This window comes from Mesoplodon densirostris, chromosome 6 (assembly GCF_025265405.1).
Source record: "Mesoplodon densirostris isolate mMesDen1 chromosome 6, mMesDen1 primary haplotype, whole genome shotgun sequence".
NCBI classification, from domain to species: domain Eukaryota; kingdom Metazoa; phylum Chordata; class Mammalia; order Artiodactyla; family Ziphiidae; genus Mesoplodon; species Mesoplodon densirostris.
Window position 1 is genome coordinate 116,678,168 of NC_082666.1, and position 18,129 is coordinate 116,696,296.

Consider the following 18,129-nt stretch of genomic DNA (forward strand, 5'->3'; position numbering starts at 1 on the left):
CTAGCACCTCAAGGGAAGAAAACTGTCTCTTCTACTCTTGTATCCCACACCCAGCATTAGGCCTGGGAGAGATGTGGCTTGTGATTCCTTTGCAAATGCTGAGAAATGGAGAAGATGGACAATTTCTAAGAGACTCAGAAATAGGTTAGCCCAGCTGAACAGTGCTTAGAGGGACCTATAAGGTAAATTTGGATTTAAGTTTCATGGGGAAGCCTAATTTGTAAAGGCCTAGATTGCTGGATCATTGATAAGAAATTCTGTAAATTTTGGAAAATCTGTTGTCAGTGAAATGGAAACATCCGTCCTGTGCCTTCCTAAAGCCTCTTTCACTGTATTCACAGGGAAATGTGTCCTTCTCCTGCTCGCACCCGCAAACTGTCCCCATGACTTTTCTGAGCTCCAGGAGTTACTTGGCTTTGCCAGGCACCTCCGGAGAGGACAAAGTGTCTGCCATCTTCCAATTTCGAACGTGGAACAGAGCAGGGCTGTTGCTGACCAGTCAGTTTCAACACAGGTCAGGAGCTTTCATCCTTGTACTTAATGATGGAAAACTCAAGCTGAGTCTCTCCCAGCCTGGACATCCAGTAAGGGACATCACAGCAGGTAATAAACATCTTCTCTGAGATGATGTATAGGTATTTGCCATGACTGTACCTTCTTACATGTAAACCTAAGATTGGTGATCTCTAAAATAAATGAATGACTGAATCCATGAGATATTCATAATCCTACTAGATTCTTTTTTCCTTTGAAATAGGTAACTCCAGGCTGTTGGTGTGTCAGTCAATGTGACAGAAGTTTACCTACATCAAAGCATAATTATCAAAAAGTTTAAAAATAAATGATTATCAACTTATGGTTACCAAAGGGGGAGGAGAGGGAGGGATAAATTAGGAGTTTGGGATAAACAGATAAGCACTGCTATATATAAAATGGATAACCAACAAGGACCTACAATATAGCACAGGGAGCTATATTCAATATTTTGTAATAACCTGTAAGGGAAAAGAAACTGAAAATGAATATATGTATTTATATATGGCTGAATCACTTTACACCTGAAACTAACACAACATTGTAAATCAACTATACTTCAATAAAAAAATAAAATTTAAAAAAAGGAAAAAAATTATTTATGTTTGTGGTCAGTAACTAGAAGTAAACTTGAAACACTAGAAGACATTAGCCTAATCCCAAGTAGTCTTGAGAAAATAGATTTCTTTGAACTGCGTTTTAAACCTATATACACATTGATTTTCAAAATAATGTAAGTTATTTTTCCCTCTTACATCAGAGCCACTGCTTCCTTTGTACCTACTTGTTTTTGATAAGGCTTCTTCTAACTGGGTGAATGTTCTGTAGTTTTCTGAGAAGAACCTGTTTATTTCTAGACTCACTTCTAAGTCATGTTATTTTTGAACTTTGGGGACTGCTTTGCATTTAAAACTGATAAAATTTAAACCCAAGCAGGACCATGACATGTCATTCCCTGAATGTTGAATGTTGAATGTTGAATGTTGAAAGGAATATCTTGCCTGACCTATGGTAATCAGTTTTGGACTGAAAAGCTGGGAATGAAAATTAAATTTTCCCTTCTTTTTATAAATAAAAAAGATTTGATGGTCAGCATGCAAATGAACTGAGTTGATAGTGTCACTTCAGATTCAGTAAACTGCCTAAATCTTGGTTTGTGTAGATTTATAATTTACATGTAATAGGAGCTAAAAGAGATAGCTTTTTAGTGTTGTGTAACATGGGCACACACCACCCTTCCTCCCAACACACATATATGTTAGTTATTGAATTTTTTGTAAGCTGGCACTGACACATTACATAAATACTTTATTGCACCAATTTTTAAGGTTTTACAGTGTAATGTGCTATTTTTCAGAAGCAAACCAAAGAGAAATTTCTCATGATGCTTGCTTAAGTAGCACATAAAGAGGAATCTTTTATACATTTGAAATAGTTGAAAAATAAAACAGGCTGCAGTTTTTTTTCCACTTTAAATCTTGTATCAAGTACCCAACCCATGTATCAGATTGAAACTTAAATTTCATTAAATGACATTGAAAAGACATCTTTTAGTGTATTTCCAGGTTTTAGATAATTTTTCCCAATAGTTATCTCAAGATAGTTCTGAAGAGATTGAGAAATGTACCAGGAGTGGATAATCTGGTGCATGTGTGTTCATATGGCTGGGCCCAGGTGGGGAAGTGTCGTGGAAATAGAGAAAAAGTGGGAGCAACAGAGGAAGAGGGAGAAAATGAGTGTGCATGTTCACCGATGGAGCTCCCTTTATGTAAGAAAAGACACAATTCCACCCTTTGCCAAATTGTCTCTACTGCCGTGGTCATTATCTCCTATTATTAGAATAAATTACGTGGCTTAAGCAAGTGAGTGGGGTGTATGAGAGGACTCCCATCCCATGCATGTTTCTAAGTCGGCCTCTGCCCCTTTGATATGTAGCCCACTTCTTCTCCTGAAGCCTCAGTGTCCTCATCTTTAAAATGGCACTAATATGAGTTATGGTGAGAATCCAGGGATATAACATATATAAACCCTTAGCACAGCACTGTTTATTAAAAACTTCTGGTTATTAATATTTTAACACTAGTCCCACAACCATGGCATCCCCCCAGATTGAAGCCTTTCGAGGGGCTGGAGGAGTGTGATAGAATTAGCATCATCTTCATAGTAGCACAAATCAAACATACAAAATCTACTCTCTGGTCTCCATCCAACCTTTGACAATAGTGTTGCCTGGGAAACAGGCTGTCCTTTCATCAGAAGTGGGCCGAGTTGAAACCACACTAAAGAAAAACAAAGGAGGAGAATTATAATGGATAGATGGAGAAAATGAATATAAATGCCTGCATTTTATTTTTGAATTAGAATGACCACTTTTTCTAAGAACAGTCTTATATTATATAGGCAGATGGCATCTATTACAAATTCAAGGAGATATTCTGGGGGCTTTCTGCAAGTTCTCCCATGAAATAACTATATGCTAGATAGGTAGAGAGGGAGACAAAGGAGGGGCGAGAAGGTGAGAGAAGGGGAGAGAGGGAGAGAGAGGAAATAGTTCACAAAATCAAACTAAATACTGGGTTTTAATGACAGATTTTTTTTTTTTTGAGGTATGCGGCCCTCTCACTGTTGTGGCCCCTCCCGTTGCGGAGCACGGGCTCCGGATGCGCAGGCTCAGCGGCCATGGCTCACGGGCCCAGCCGCTCCGTGGCATGTGGGATCCTCCCGGACCGGGGCACGAACCCGTGTCCCCTGCATCGGCGGGCGGACTCTCAACCACTGCGCCACCAGAGAAGCCCTAATGACAGGTTTTAAGTGGACATAGTTATCATACTGACAGGTATACTATGTAACCTTTAAGAGAAACACCAAATGATAAGACTGGAAGGAACATTTAGAGATTTTTGTTGTTGTTGTTGTTCATTCTCTTTAGCTCTAGGATTACAGAACTTCTTTCAAAACTTTATTTCAATTTCATAATATATGTTTTAAGTGTCTAACCTAAATCCTCCATATTCTAGTTCTTGGCTTTTCTCATGATCTTTCATGAACCAGTGTTGAGTTTTTGAAAATGTTTCTGGCTTCACAAATATAAAACAAAAAGCAAGAGTCTAACATTTTTATTGTGTGTACATGTGCATGTGGTAGAAGTAACTAGTGACTTTAAAACTGTCCCCTCCCTGAAAGTGAGAAAGTGTTGGGAAGTATCATAACTAATGTTTCTGAGAGAAACAAAGTTATAGCTGTTTTCACAACAGGATCTTTGACCTTCTGGATCATGTTAGAAACATTTCCCATTCAGGTGGATCTTGAGTCCATGTCAAAGTCATTAATGAGAGATCAAGCAGGAAAAAAAAAAAGCTGGTTTGAAGAGCATTTGAGGGACGTGGATTCACATGGTCAATTGGGCTATACATACCAAAATATATTAAATTAGATAGGACTGGTTAACTTTCTCCCAGGAATACCACCATATTTGGTGGGGGTGGGGGCTAACATCTCCATTGGACTCTAACATAACTTCTAATTCCCACAGGTTGACTTCTAAACTTACAGAGCTGTAAACAGTCTGTACCTTTATCATTCATAAAATATATTAGTTAAATATATTGGGACATTCCCGAAGGTGCTCAGATTAGACATGCCAGCTGACTAGCATGCTCACACATGGCATCAAAAAATCAAGCAGTCATCCCACTGTTGTTTTTCAGTGAGTGAAAGTATTTCTTTATGACCCCCTTCCCTGTTGACCAACATAATTTCTAAAGATTCCAATTATTCCCCTCCCCCCTGCCCCCTTAATTGAAACATGCATCTCTTGGGACTGCTGTGGGAGTTGCAGTGACTTCCTGTGAAGGGAAGGAATCCCTTGCCCTTGGCCAAGTGACTCATTTTGGCCAATGGCACGTGAGCTGAGGGGGCCTGGGCCACATCTGTGTAGAAGCTGCCAACGCCATAGCAAGATTCTCCCAAGTGCCGTTTTCTCTAAGTCGTGAGACAGGGATGGGGGCTGTGCATTAGCCTTGGTCCTGCATGAATAAACGCCTGGAACACAGAGGTCAGAGACCCAGCTGGCCTAGGGCCAGAGCAAGACACAAACCTTAGTTGTTACTCATTGAAACTTGGTGGGTGGTTGTGTCCACAAAATAATCTAGTAGAAACGAACACAAATTGTCTGGGTGAGTGTACTGGGACACGTACTGCTTATTGATTTATCTACATGACACAGCATCGGTTTTTCATTCAATAGAAGATGCAGCAGGTAAGTCTGTAGGAGAGTCATGCACAGTTGGTAGCTGGTCAACAATTCAACTAATTGACCATTCTCAGCTCTACTACTTGAAGAAAATATAGATATTTCTTCTCACGGATTCAAGAGACAGTGCTGCTTTTAAAGGACTGATAATCTTTTTTTTTAATAATAATGTAATAATAACTTAATATACTGTATCAAATTTGGAAAAAGAATAGAAAATGTAAAAATGATATAAAGTGAAAAACACAATTCCCTCATCCAAAAACGAAGGTAGGGCTTCCCTGGTGGCGCAGTGGTTGAGAGTCCGCCTGCCAATGCAGGGGACACAGGTTTGTGCCCCGGTCCGGGAAGATCCCACATGCCGCGGAGCGGCTGGGCCCGTGAACCATGGCTGCTGAGCCTGTGCGTCCGGAGCCTGTGCTCCGCAACGGGAGAGGCCACAACAGTGGGAGGCCTGTGTACAGCAAAAAAAAAAAAAAAAAAAAAAAAAGAAGAAGAAGGTTAATATTTAAGAATATTTCTCGCCACTCTTTTCCATGTTTATATAATGCTTGAATATGTACCCACACACATACACACACATACTTTAATGTAATGTTTTATAACTTTATATTCTATGAATTTTCATGTTTTGTTAATACTTAAATTATTATTTTTAAAGACTGCCAGTATAGTTTTTTCTAAATAGTCTACCCAGATTATTATAGACAATGACAATAAACGAAAGTAAGAAAAAGTTTTTATTTTTATAACTTACATTTTTGGAAAATACCTGTACTTCTCGACATCTCAAACTAGATGGACTAGATGAGACTGAAATACGTCTGATGCCATGTAATTGGAAATATTTTATCATTTCATGATTGTTCAGGGTCATTCATGGAAATTTTATTCAATTAAGGCCCTAAGACTTGAAGAAACCAGTGCTGCACTTTCCAAGGCAGAATGTTTGGGCGATCCACTCTTGTTTCCTCTTTACCCCTTTCATTCTGATTTCTTTCTTTTCTTTTCTATTTGCACATTTCTGATAAACTGAGTGATGAGAAAGTGAAAAACACCCCTGGCAGTGTGCATCTAGGCTGTAATATTCCTAACTGAACATAATCATTTTTGTTATTACATAAATAAGTACCAGACAGGCCAGTCCATGACTGTGGTGGATAAGATGCAAGGACCCTCTGCAATTACAAAATTTATTCAACAAGCCCCTCTTCCTACTGACATGGGTAGCCCTTTCCTCTAAATTAGAGTGACCAGCATTCCACATCACCTAATTGCCTACTTAGACCCCCCTAACCAAGCCCACATCTACCCTACACCTCTCTCTGTCTCTCTGTGTCTTCCGTGGTGCCTTCTCCATTGCCCAGCCAGCTAAATGACCTGGGTGAGGTTCAGGTGAGTTCTTGGTGGTCTGTGGCAGGTGGTCCAAGGTAGGTATCATATTGTTTTCAAGTACTTGCTCTGTTTAGAGGCATCTGTAGGGTTGATAGGAATCTCTTTTAACCCATTTTGTTTACTTCCAGGTGCTGGATTGAATGATGGGCAGTGGCATTCTGTGTCCTTATCTGCAAAAGGGAATCACCTGAGTGTGATGGTGGATGGTGAGGCAGCCTCCATGGCTCATTCCCTGCATGGGCAGATTGACTCAGGCGACACCTATTATTTGGGGGGTAAGTGAAAGGAACTGAGCTACACTGGCCATCAAACCATCTTTGTCTTTCTAGCTCCTGCCTTCTAACCCATGTTGTTAAATGAAAATTATGACCAAAGAATGATTTTTTCTTTCACTTATAGTCATTGGGAATGCTGAGTGGGCAAAGATGATACATTATGGTCTAAAATGCAAGTCTACTAGTTGGCTTTGTTTAAAAGTGCCCATAGGGCTTCCCTGGTGGTGCAGTGGTTGAGAGTCCGCCTGCCGATGCAGGGGACATGGGTTCATGTCCTGGTCTGGGAAGATTCCACATGCCACGGAGTGGCTAGGCCCGTGAGTCATAGCTGCTGAACCTGCGCATCCGGAGCCTGTGCTCCGCAACGGGAGAGGCCACAACAGTGAGAGGCCCGCGTACCAGAAAAAAAAAAAAAAAAAGTGCACATAATAAGATTGGTTTTAAATTCGACACTTGTTTTCAACTATGGCTGCACATTGCAATCACCCAGAAAGCTTCAAAATTCTGATGCCTGGCTGCATCCCCAGAAATCCTGATTTAATTGGTCCCGAGACCTGGACAACAGGTTTCTTGATGCTCTCTGGGTGATTCTATGTGCAGACAATATTGCAGGTCATTGCTCTCTCTCTCACCCTTAATACCTTGCCATAGGGAATTTTCTTAATGCCAAGTGACCCTTGTAACCTTTCCTTCAGGTTTTATGTGCCAAGTTTATTGCTGCATGTGGGTGTTCTTCTTCTGTCTGTTGGCTTCTCTTCTGCCTGGAGCCTGGCTACTCAATGTGTGGTCCATGAACCAGCAGCATCAGCATTACCTGGAAGCCTCTTAGAAATGCAGATGCACTGTCTCTGACTTCCTGACCAGAATCTGCATTTCACCAAGATCCCCAGGTGGTTGCACTTTAAATTTAAGAAACATTCTATTCCCACTGCCTGTACAAAGGGCATCATTATATACAACAGAGGAAGAAATTAATTTAATGGCTATTAATATGTCACTCATTGCTTAGTGATGGATTTTACCAAGACAGCACCAGGCCATCTCCCCAGGACTGTAGTGTATGGGTGTTTGCTTGCTTAGTGGACTTTGACTGAGTCCATCCAGGAGCTTTTCCACCAGGGAGGGGGAGCTTCTGAAGGTAATAAATCTCCATCCCTGGGGCATTCAAGTGAAAAATCCTGAGCCACTGGAAGCTTAGAACTGTCACCTGTAAGATTTATTTTTCAATCTTGGCTTGAAGTCCTCTCTGACGTTATTGCTGTTTTGCACTTTATACTTGTTTTTTTTCTAAAATAGGTTTGGAATCATGGTGGAGATAGCTTGATAGCCCAAAAAGAAAGTATAAAATTCTCCCTTAAGAACTGACAGCAAGCACATCAACCATGAATCAGGTTGTTTAATCTTTCAAAGTCCCCTAAAGCAACCTTTACTGTGAAAGGTGGAATCGTGCCAGCAGCTTTAAAAGATCAGATTGCTTTCTTTCCTTGCTTGTTAAATGTGACGCATTTCTGACCCAGATACTCTTTTAAAACTTTACACTTCTGATGGATTTTATAGCTCTGGAGAGAAACAGATTCCTTCAAAACTAAATAAAGAATTTATCCAAGAGCTATAATTTAAAAGTTAAAAGATTTTGAAGCACTAAAAGATATAGAAAGAACAATCTGTGCTCTAGTGTTTAATGACACAAAATAAAATACCTTTAACATTTTGTATTAAAAAGTAAAAAAAAAAAGTACTTTTCGAATCATCTTTCATGTTGAACATTCTACATACTCAGAATGTGGAATGCACAGCTACATGAGAGTAGGTACGTTCCATAAATATTTACATAACTGATGTGACATGAGTCAGTCGTTACTATGGAATAGATCATATGCACACATTTTAAGAAGACTACTATTGTTTCCTAAAAGAATATATGTGGGTGCATCCCCTCATCTACAAAATTAACCACTACAACACATTTGAATCTCCCCTTGCTCCACCAGACTTTCATTCCCCTAGTTAAGTATTACCCTGCTTTTATTAAACCAATCTTTGTATTGCTTTTCTTTGTAATCTATCATGTATGTAGGTACCTTTAAACAATAAATTGTCTTGCCTTGCTTTTAACTTTATAAATAGGATAATCCTGCATTCATTCTTCTGTGACTTGCATTTTTTTTGTTCTACATTAGTTTTTGAGGTCCAGCCATGTAGATATGAATAGCTAATCAATTTTCATGGCTGTATGCTTTTTGCTGCATATTATACCATGTTTTACACATCTATTTCACCATTTTATGTTGATAGACATTTTGATTGTGCCCATTTTTTATTATAAAAATGCTATAAATATTGGTACAGCGGCTAAGAACCATCTTACCAATGATTTTTAAATTTTCCTTATGCACAAACTATCTGACTTTCTTCACAAGTACAGTCAATTTAGTGAAACAACAGTCAGTATCATGGTTTTAGTGGCATGCTCCAATGGTTAAGATGAATGAATGCTCAAGAACCCACAGTTGTCACATTGGTTGTGTACATAGACCCAGCCGTTGGCTCCACTAATATCTATGAAAGAACCCTAGAGCTCTAGAGGAAATGTGTTGAAAAATGTATAATGAGCCTTTCTTGTGTATTTTCATAAAATTGTGCTGATGTGCAGGCTGTCTTGTTAATATAGTTTACAAGAAGAAAGTGTCCCTAAGATGAGTGGAATTACAGTTTAAACATTCCATGAGACAGTATAATGACTTTTCTTCATTACAACTTTCCTATTTTTCTGATGTAATTCTGTGTTGGCACTGAGTGGCAAAAACAGAACTTGCAGTCACAGCACTTTCTTCCTAACCAATGTATAAATATAGAGTGACCTCTATATGCATGGCTATAAATATCCAGTTGATTCCTACAGAACAGTTTCAGCCACTGAGTCAAACGAACTTAGTCAACTGTACATTTTATATCGACACAGCAGCATCTTTTTTTCCTAGAGAAAGAATATATACTCTTTTAAAAATTCAAGTAATGCCTTTGCCAAACTAAAACAAACAAACAAAACCAAAACACACTAATTTACTAATGTTAAATAAAAAGGTGGATACTATTTTTACTCAAGGAAAACCAGGAGAGGGATGTCTAGGACCAACAGGCATGGAGTTCTGATTCTCAATAGATTTATTATATTCACAAGTTTTATGCACATGTAGAACCCTTGCTCAGGGCCCCTTTGTCTCCATAATTCATTGGACGTTCCAGCCCTGTTCTGGGTAAAGTAGGACAGGTCAGCTACAGCTTGAGTGGAAGCTCTACCCTGAAAACTCCAATGTCTGAGTAATTTATTCAATCCAAAAAGTAGCTTATGTCAGTATCTGTTTACTTATCTTTTTGATTAGTGTCTAACAGTACCAGAATATGTGTGATGTTGACATGGAAGTGAACTTCATCCAATCCATGCTTTCTAGCAATATTTGGACTAATAAAGCCAGTGTTCCTGGGTCAACTAGGTGAAAGCCAGTTAATGATATCTGATTTTTCACGGAAAACAATACCCGGTGTTCTGAAATACTCCTTGACCAGGTTTCCTTCCCATTACTGGTTTTCCTGATGGATATTCAACTGCAAGTTTCCAATTATCATTATATGATCAGTCAAATGTCGTTGCAATGCTGTAAAAGAAGACTAGTACGGCTTGCTATTAGTTAGGGTGACCGTATAATTTCAGGACACTTTAGCAAATAAAGGAGATGATCTCAGTGATTATTGCAGGACAGAAGCATAAACCAGGGCTCTGTGGCTACCTGGAAGTCTCTGTTTTGGCCTGTTAGTCTCAGAGCACAGCTTTCTTACCATGAGAAGGGTCATCTATATACTAATAACAGCATTTCTTAAACATCCCATGAGAGATCTGTGATCTAGATATCTCATTTTCCTTTTCTGCCTTTTCTTAGCCTGTGCTTTTTTTTTATAGTTTGTCTTTCAACAGCAGTTTCACTATAGTATACTGTACACAGATTTTTGGTGCCTGCTATTAAGAGTGGTGGAAAGTTAAGCTCTTAATAAATTCCCTTTTGTGGAATCTTTGTACTACTCAATAGCATACTTGAACTGCAGAGTCAGGGAATATTAAGCTATGTTCAAAATCCCCCGAGTGTCCTTCTGTGAAACATCAGCAGGCCAACAAGCCTATGACAAGTCTAATGAAGTCTCATCTGAGGACCCATTCTGGTGCAGTGACATAGTGACAATTTATCTGTCATCCTCAGAGGTACTTAAACTTCTGAGTCCCTCAGTCATGGTGGATATCTTTCATTAATTTACCAATAACTATTCAATGTCCATTTCACTCTCCATTCCAAATCAGGTCATTGATGAATGGCCCTCTGCCATTTTACAACCAGGGCTTCAGGGCAGCCATCTGTATGGACAAATGAGTGTCTCCTGCCCTGAGCTTCTCTTGGGCTGTGATACCCTACTTCCTGACCTTTATGTCATAACTGAGAATTGAGCACTAAGTGCTCAAACTTTCCTTCTTTAAAGTTTCGCTTTCAGAAAGCTTTCCTCGTGACAACTGGATATGGTTTTGTTTTCTCCTAACAGATATAGTTAGATACTACATTGTATTTTGGATGAGTCTGAGGCTGGTGATATGGAGAAAAGGAAGAAAACAGAAAAGGAATAACAGTGATTCCACAAAACTATATATTAACTTAATGTTTCCTATGTTTTATCCTAACATTCTTAGTGATTAAGTGCAGTAAGTAGAAGTCACCTATAAGATTTAAAGATATACCAAGTTTCTCCATTTCCACTAAGATCAGGAAAAAGACAAGGTTGCCCACTCTCACTACTATTATTCAACATAGTTTTGGAAGTTTTAGCCACAGCATTCAGAGGAGAAAAAGAAATAAAAGGAATCCAAATTGGAAAAGAAGAAATAAATCTGTCACAGTTTGCAGATGACATGATATTATACATAGAGAATCCTAAAGATGCTACCAGAAAACAACTAGAGCTAATCAATGAATGTGGTAAAATAGCAGGATACAAAATTAAGGTGCAGAAATCTCTTGCATTCCTACACACTAATGATGAAAAATCTGAAAGAGAAATTAAGGAAACACTCCCATTTACCATTGCAACAGAAAGAATAAAATACCTAGGAATAAACCTACCTAAGGAGGTGAAAGACCCGTATGAAGAAAACTATAAAACACTGGTGAAGGAAATTAAAGATGATACAAACAGATGGAGAGATATACCATGTTCTTGGATTGGAAGAATCAATATTGTGAAAATGACTATACTACCCAAAGCAATCCACAGATTCAGTACAATCCATATCAAACTACCAATGGATTTTTCACAGAACTAGAACAAAAAATTTCACAGTTTGTATGGAAACACAAAAGACCCCAAATAGCCTAAGCAATCTTGAGAAAGAAAAATGGAGCAGGAGGAATCAGGCTCCTTGACTTCAGACTATGCTTATACTACAAAGCTACAGTAATCAAGACAGTATGGTCTGACACAGAAACAGAAATATAGATCAGTGGAACAGGATAGAAAGCCCAGAGGTAAACCCATGCACATATGGTCACCTTATCTTTGATAAAGGAGGCAAGAATATACAATGAAGAAAAGACAACCCTTCAATAAGTGATGCTGGGAAAACTGGACAGCTACATGTAAAAGAATGAAATTAGAACACTCCCTAACACCATACACAAACATAAACTAAAAATGGATTAAAGACCTAAATGTAAGGCCAGACACTATCAAACTCTTAGAGGAAAACATAGGCAGAACACTCTATGACATAAATCACAACAAGATCTTTTTTGACCCACCTCCTAGAGAAATGGAAATAAAAACAAAAATAAACAAATGAGACCTAGTGAAACTTAAAAGCTTTTGTACAGCAAAGGAAAACATAAACAAGACGAAAAGACAACCCTCAGAATGGGAGAAAATATTTGCAAATGAAGCAACAAACAAAGGATTAATCTCCAAAATACATAAACAGCTCATGGAGCTCAATAGTAAGGAAACAAACAACCCAATCCAAAAATGGGTAGAAGACCTAAATTGACATTTCTCCAGAGAAGATATACAGATTGCCAACAAACACATGAAAGAATGCTCAACATCACTAATCATTAGAGAAATGCAAGTCAAAACTACAATGAAGTATCACCTCACACCAGTCAGAATGGCCATCATCAAAAAATCTACAAACAATAAATGCTGGAGAGGGTGTGGAGAAAAGGGAACCCTCTTGCACTGTTGGTGGAAATGTAAATTGATACAGCCACTATGGAGAACAGTATAGAGGTTCCTTAAAAAATTAAAAATAGAGCTACCATATGACCCAGCAATCCCACTAATGGACATATACCCTGAGAAAACCATAATTTAAAAAGAGTCATGTACCACAATGTTCATTGCAGCTCTGTTTACAATAGCCAGGACATGGAAGCAACCTAAGTGTCCACCAACAGATGAATGGATAAAGATGTGGCACATATATACAATGGAATATTACTCAGCCATTAAAAGAAACGAAATTGAGTTATTTGTAGTGAGGTGGATGGACCTAGAGTCTGTCATACAGAGTGAAGTAAGTCAGAAAGAGAAAAACAAATGCCATATGCTAACATATATTTATGGAATCTAAAAAAAAAAAAAAAAGGTTCTGATGAATCTAGGGGCTGGACCGGAATAAAGACACAGACATAGAGAATGGACTTGAGGACACAGGGAGGGGGAAGGGGAAGCTGGGACTATGTGAGAGAGTGGCGTGGACATATATACACTACCAAATGTAAAGTAGGTAGCTAGTGGGAAGCATCCACATAGCACAGGGAGATCAGCTAGGTGCTTTGTGTCCACCTAGAGGGGTGGGATAGGGAGGGTGGGAGGGAGACACAAGAGGGAAGAGATATGGGGATATATGTAAATGTATAGCTGATTCACTTTGTTATACAGCAGAAACTAACACACCATTGTAAAGCAATTATACTCCACAATTTTTGGGAATTAAAACAATGTTAAGTATTAAAAATGTTGTGCTCCTTTCATATTTGCACATGAAAATGAAGTACTCAGTTCAGTAAATGCTTTGACCTTTTGTCCTATGTAGGGCTGTTGGTTGTGTTCCCTAGGAAGCTGCCTCTGCATGGGAGATTTGCATGTGGGTGGTTGAGTGGGGGTAATTCTTGGGAACAACACCTGGAAGGTTGAAAGAGCAGCTGGGATGGGCAGAGAGACAAGTTGAACTGCAGTGCATTTGCAACAGAAGTCTCTGAATACCCCAAGGGGGAGTCTGAAGCAGGGATGCCCTTCAGGGAGGTCCCAGTTGAGAAAATGGGTCTCTGCCACTGCATTGCATCACTCCATTATATTCTTGGGCACTGTTGTCCCTGGGGAGGGACACAGCCTTATGAGAGTCAGCTCCCTTCAGCCTGGCAGATCCTGGGGAGAACCTCAGTCTTGAAAAGGGGGGAATAATGGAGTCTGGGCTCTGTACAGCAGATTTCCCTAAATTGTTGCCTTTTACAGAAACGTTTCACAGTGACAGCATCCTCTCACCCTAACTTTCTTTTTTTTTTTTCTTTATAAATTGTATTCTTTAATCCAAAAAGGAGAGGGAAATGGTGGTGGGGGCGTTCATTTAATTATTTAATTTTTTGAGGATCACCTAAGTCCCTCCACCACTTTTTATTATGAAAAGTTTCAAGCACACAGAAAAGTGGAAAGCAAAGTACAATGAACACCCATACGCATACCACTAAGGTTCAATAATTAACATTTTTCTATATTTGCATTTTCCCCTGAACCATTGAATATAAGCTACATACATCATGACACTACACTTCGAGATATTTCAACATACATCTCCTGAAATATGGATATTCTCCTACATAGTATCATTTTTGCTCTTAACAAACTTGACAGTAGTTTCCTAAAATAATCTAATACCAAATCTATAATCATCGCAATTGTCCCCAATATGTTTTTATGGTTGTTTTAAACATTTGAATCAAGATCTAATCAAGCTTCATGCAATGCAAACAGTTTTGTCTTTTTAGTTTATTTTAATCTAGAAAAGTCTCCCATTCCACCTCTTCCCTCTGATACTGACTTTGAAAAGCCTGAGCCAGGTGTGTTGTAAAGTGTCCCATATTATGCTCTTACCCTAACTTTCCCCTTCCTCTCCTACGTTGCCAATCTTGCCGTAGGCAAATTTAAGAACCTGTGATTCCTTTAGGGGACAACTAAGTGGAGGTTAGGAGGGCACTCAAAACCCTGCTGGCCCCCCATGTGGAGAAGGTGGTTCTGGACCCAATCTTGCTTTGATTTTGATTTCAAAGACATGTGCTTGCTCATAATCATTATAAGAGCATTGTCTCTTTGGAAACCTAGGAGGATAAAACAAAACCAGTCTATAAGAATTGTGGTTGGTGAGTTACAGCAAACCAATTAATGGCTGTAGCCGAACTTGTAAAATTTAACTCTTATTATTGAAATTAATCAAAACTCATTTCTTTTTTTTCATAGAATATTCTGTGTTGCTTATTTTTCTCCATTATTTGCAATGCCATATCATTATGAGATATTGTTAATTTGTCTATGTGTTAATGTTGAAAGATATTTGACTAAAGTGCCTAATTAAAAAAAGAAAAGTAAATATAAATTGCTATTAGATTTCTTAGACCAGTTATTATCAAAAGTGTTTTAAAATATGCCTATGCATGCACACACATACACATACAGAGTGGATATTTACGTTTTTAGACGAATGGAGGGTGTCCAGGTCAATTCTCAATTTAAAATTATTTTTCAAGCATTTTAAATTTAGCAAGTCCTATTATGCCTGTAACTTTTTTTCTGATTCTACTATCACATGCCCTTAGTTCATCTAGTTTAACATCACGCTAAAAGGAGTGATTTCTTGAGTATGCTTTCAAAAAAGAAATCAAACTGCTTAAATTAAATGTACAGTAATTCTATTTGTCAGATTTCACATCTTCCCTTCTTCTCATCTCTCCATAAGCCTGGCTTTAGTTATTATTTTTACACGTTACCAATACCAACAAATTTTGTTCTTGTCAGCTCTCTACCACCCTATCCATGGGTAATGTGACCTTCCCAAATGGTGTAGAAAGTCAAATCTTCAGGTGTCTGCAAACAGGGGGAGGTAGCAATTTTTGCATATGAGAAATACCATACAATATTTTTTCATAACTGTTTATTTTCTCCTGTGTGTGTCTCCATGTTCATTCAGGCTGTCCCGACAACAGCTCTGACCCTGGATGTGCAAGTCCCCTGGACGGATTTCAGGGCTGCCTGAGGCTCATCTCCATTGGTGACAAAGCGGTGGATCCCATCTCCATACAGCAGGGGGCGCTGGGGAGTTACCGTGACCTCCAGATAGACACCTGTGGCCTCACAGACAGGTAGGCAATCTCATGTCAGCATGCCTGTTTTCAACTTTTTGATAATAGATTAAAAACAAATGGACCACTGGAAAAGAGCATATTCTTGCCCCTTCTCCATTACTGATATACATTCCATAGGGAAAAATTATATTTACATTGAAAACAAAAATGACAAACTTTAAATAATTGCTTCTTTCCAATGATATTTTCTTAGAAGACACACTCTCATCAATTTTCCTTGTGTATGCCTCCAAGCTACTTAATTCACACAGAATACTATTGATGCTGTTATAATTATTGATTAGTATATACTTTAAAAAATTCAAACACTGCACAAAACAGATTAGAATATTCTAAAGAGATCATTGAGGACATGGAAATCAAAATTCTATGTGGTCAGCTGCATTCACCTTACACTCCCTATTCTACAGGAAAAATGAAAAGTAACTCTTCCTTTGAGAAAGGTTGAAGCTTTGGGGATTTCTAGTGATGTCAGAAACATAGTAAAGAATGGAGAGAATTCAGTTACCACATACTGAACATGGTACCACTTCACTGAAGAAGACAAGAAAGGCAAAGCTTTAAAACAATAGCATATTAAAATTGCTAAGCATTGCAACTTTACTGAAGTTATTTGTTAGTCATGTCTGACTTTTAAGTAATTTTGGCTAAAAGGGATGGCTTAACCATCACACATTCAAGTTTTTTTCTGTGACTGGTATGTCTGACTTCTCTGCAGTAAGAGTGCATTAAGTTCATGTTGAATAAATACACACACTCCAGACATCCTCACACATCCATACACAGGCACCTTTCCAAAGTTCACACTGCACAGAGTCCTTTGTGGAGTAAATCTAATCCAAATTTAACACTAATTGAAATTCCCTGTCATGTCCAATTAACTACAAGTTACAGTGCAATCTAGCAGTGTATGAGAAGATCATAAATTCCCAGTATGTAAAATATTGACTCACAAGAACTTGAGTTCTTTAGTGCAAATGTCCATGGCCATATGTTCACATTCTATTCATTTGTAGAGGAAATAAAATGATTTAAAGAATTTAGACAAAACTCTCAACCCTAATTTTCCGATTATAAAACATTTTTTTTTGGCATAGAAAGTGTAACATCATCTGCAAGTTATAATTGCAGCCAGCTCTGGCATCCTGAATTTTGGCATTGGGAGAGGGTTAGAGATGCTCTCTTGGAGGTAGAGTACATCCTCTCACCCATGGGAATGGCTTTTAGTGGGTCAGGAGGGTGGGAGGTCACAGTTCACTGCCAGTAGCCTGGTTGTTACTTCAGTCAGGAAGCTCACAGAAAGTTATTTTAGTGCTTGGACAATTCCATCACAGCACGTGTGTAATCACAATATTTATCTCACATAAAGGTTGCCCCTTTGTGCATAAAGGTCTTTATTTCAAAACTAAAACAAAAAACCAACGTGTCTGTGTGTGTGTGTGTGTATGTGTGTGTGTGTGTGACCAAAATAGAAAAATTTCCAATTCACATTTTAAAAGATTTTCAGATATCTCTACCAGTCTATGGAGACATCTGTGGTATTAAGTTATCTTCTATAAAACTGAGGCTCGGGCTTCCCTGGTGGCGCAGTGGTTGAGAGTCCACCTGCCGACACAGGGGACACAGGTTCGTGCCCCGGTCCGGGAAGATCCCACGTGCCGTGGAGCGGCTGGGCCCGTGAGCCATGGCCGCTGAGCCTGCACGTCCAGAGCCTGTGCTCCGCAACGGGAGAGACCACAACAGTGAGAGGCCTGCGTACGGCAAAAAAAAAAAAAAAAAAAAAAAAAAAAAAAAATTGAGGCTCATGGCAACTTTGTAAGTGGTTATAAAAATAGCTATTGGCATTTTGGATGGCCTATATAGTCACTACTTGTAATTTTTTATGGTTCAACATCTAAAGACATGTCCTTACTCTCCATTCTTCTTAATACTAAAAATATTCATTTTTTCTCAACCCTTTAGTCCATACCTACTAACTGCATGCCCAATGCACCATGAAATAGATTCACTTAAAAGTACCGCAAAGCAGACACTCACACCTGGGCTGTCTTTGTGCGCTGTGCACTGTACACAGCCATCCACCCAGCCCACCACTCTGCCTGCCCAGAGCAAGTCCTGATGTGCTCAAGTGAATCTGAGATTTATTATTAAAATGCAGCTAGCTTTATAACTTCTATCCATCGGGCACAGGAATTAATAATTCATGATACATAGCAGCATTCCT

General features: G+C 38.8%; 1 protein-coding gene across 5 annotated transcripts in view; it reads left to right on the plus strand.

Moving 5' to 3' along the window:
- Positions 1 to 18,129, plus strand: part of LOC132492080 (contactin-associated protein-like 3) — a 154,578-nt gene that overhangs the window by 70,830 nt on the left and 65,619 nt on the right. For 4 of the 5 annotated variants that reach the window (XM_060101288.1, XM_060101289.1, XM_060101293.1 and 1 more), the window contains exons 7-9: positions 342 to 603; positions 6,310 to 6,456; positions 15,731 to 15,902. In XM_060101288.1, coding sequence (XP_059957271.1) covers positions 342 to 603; positions 6,310 to 6,456; positions 15,731 to 15,902 — 581 coding nt within the window. The remainder of the gene's footprint in view (positions 1 to 341; positions 604 to 6,309; positions 6,457 to 15,730; positions 15,903 to 18,129) is intronic. The other variant, XM_060101292.1, reaches the window with a different exon arrangement.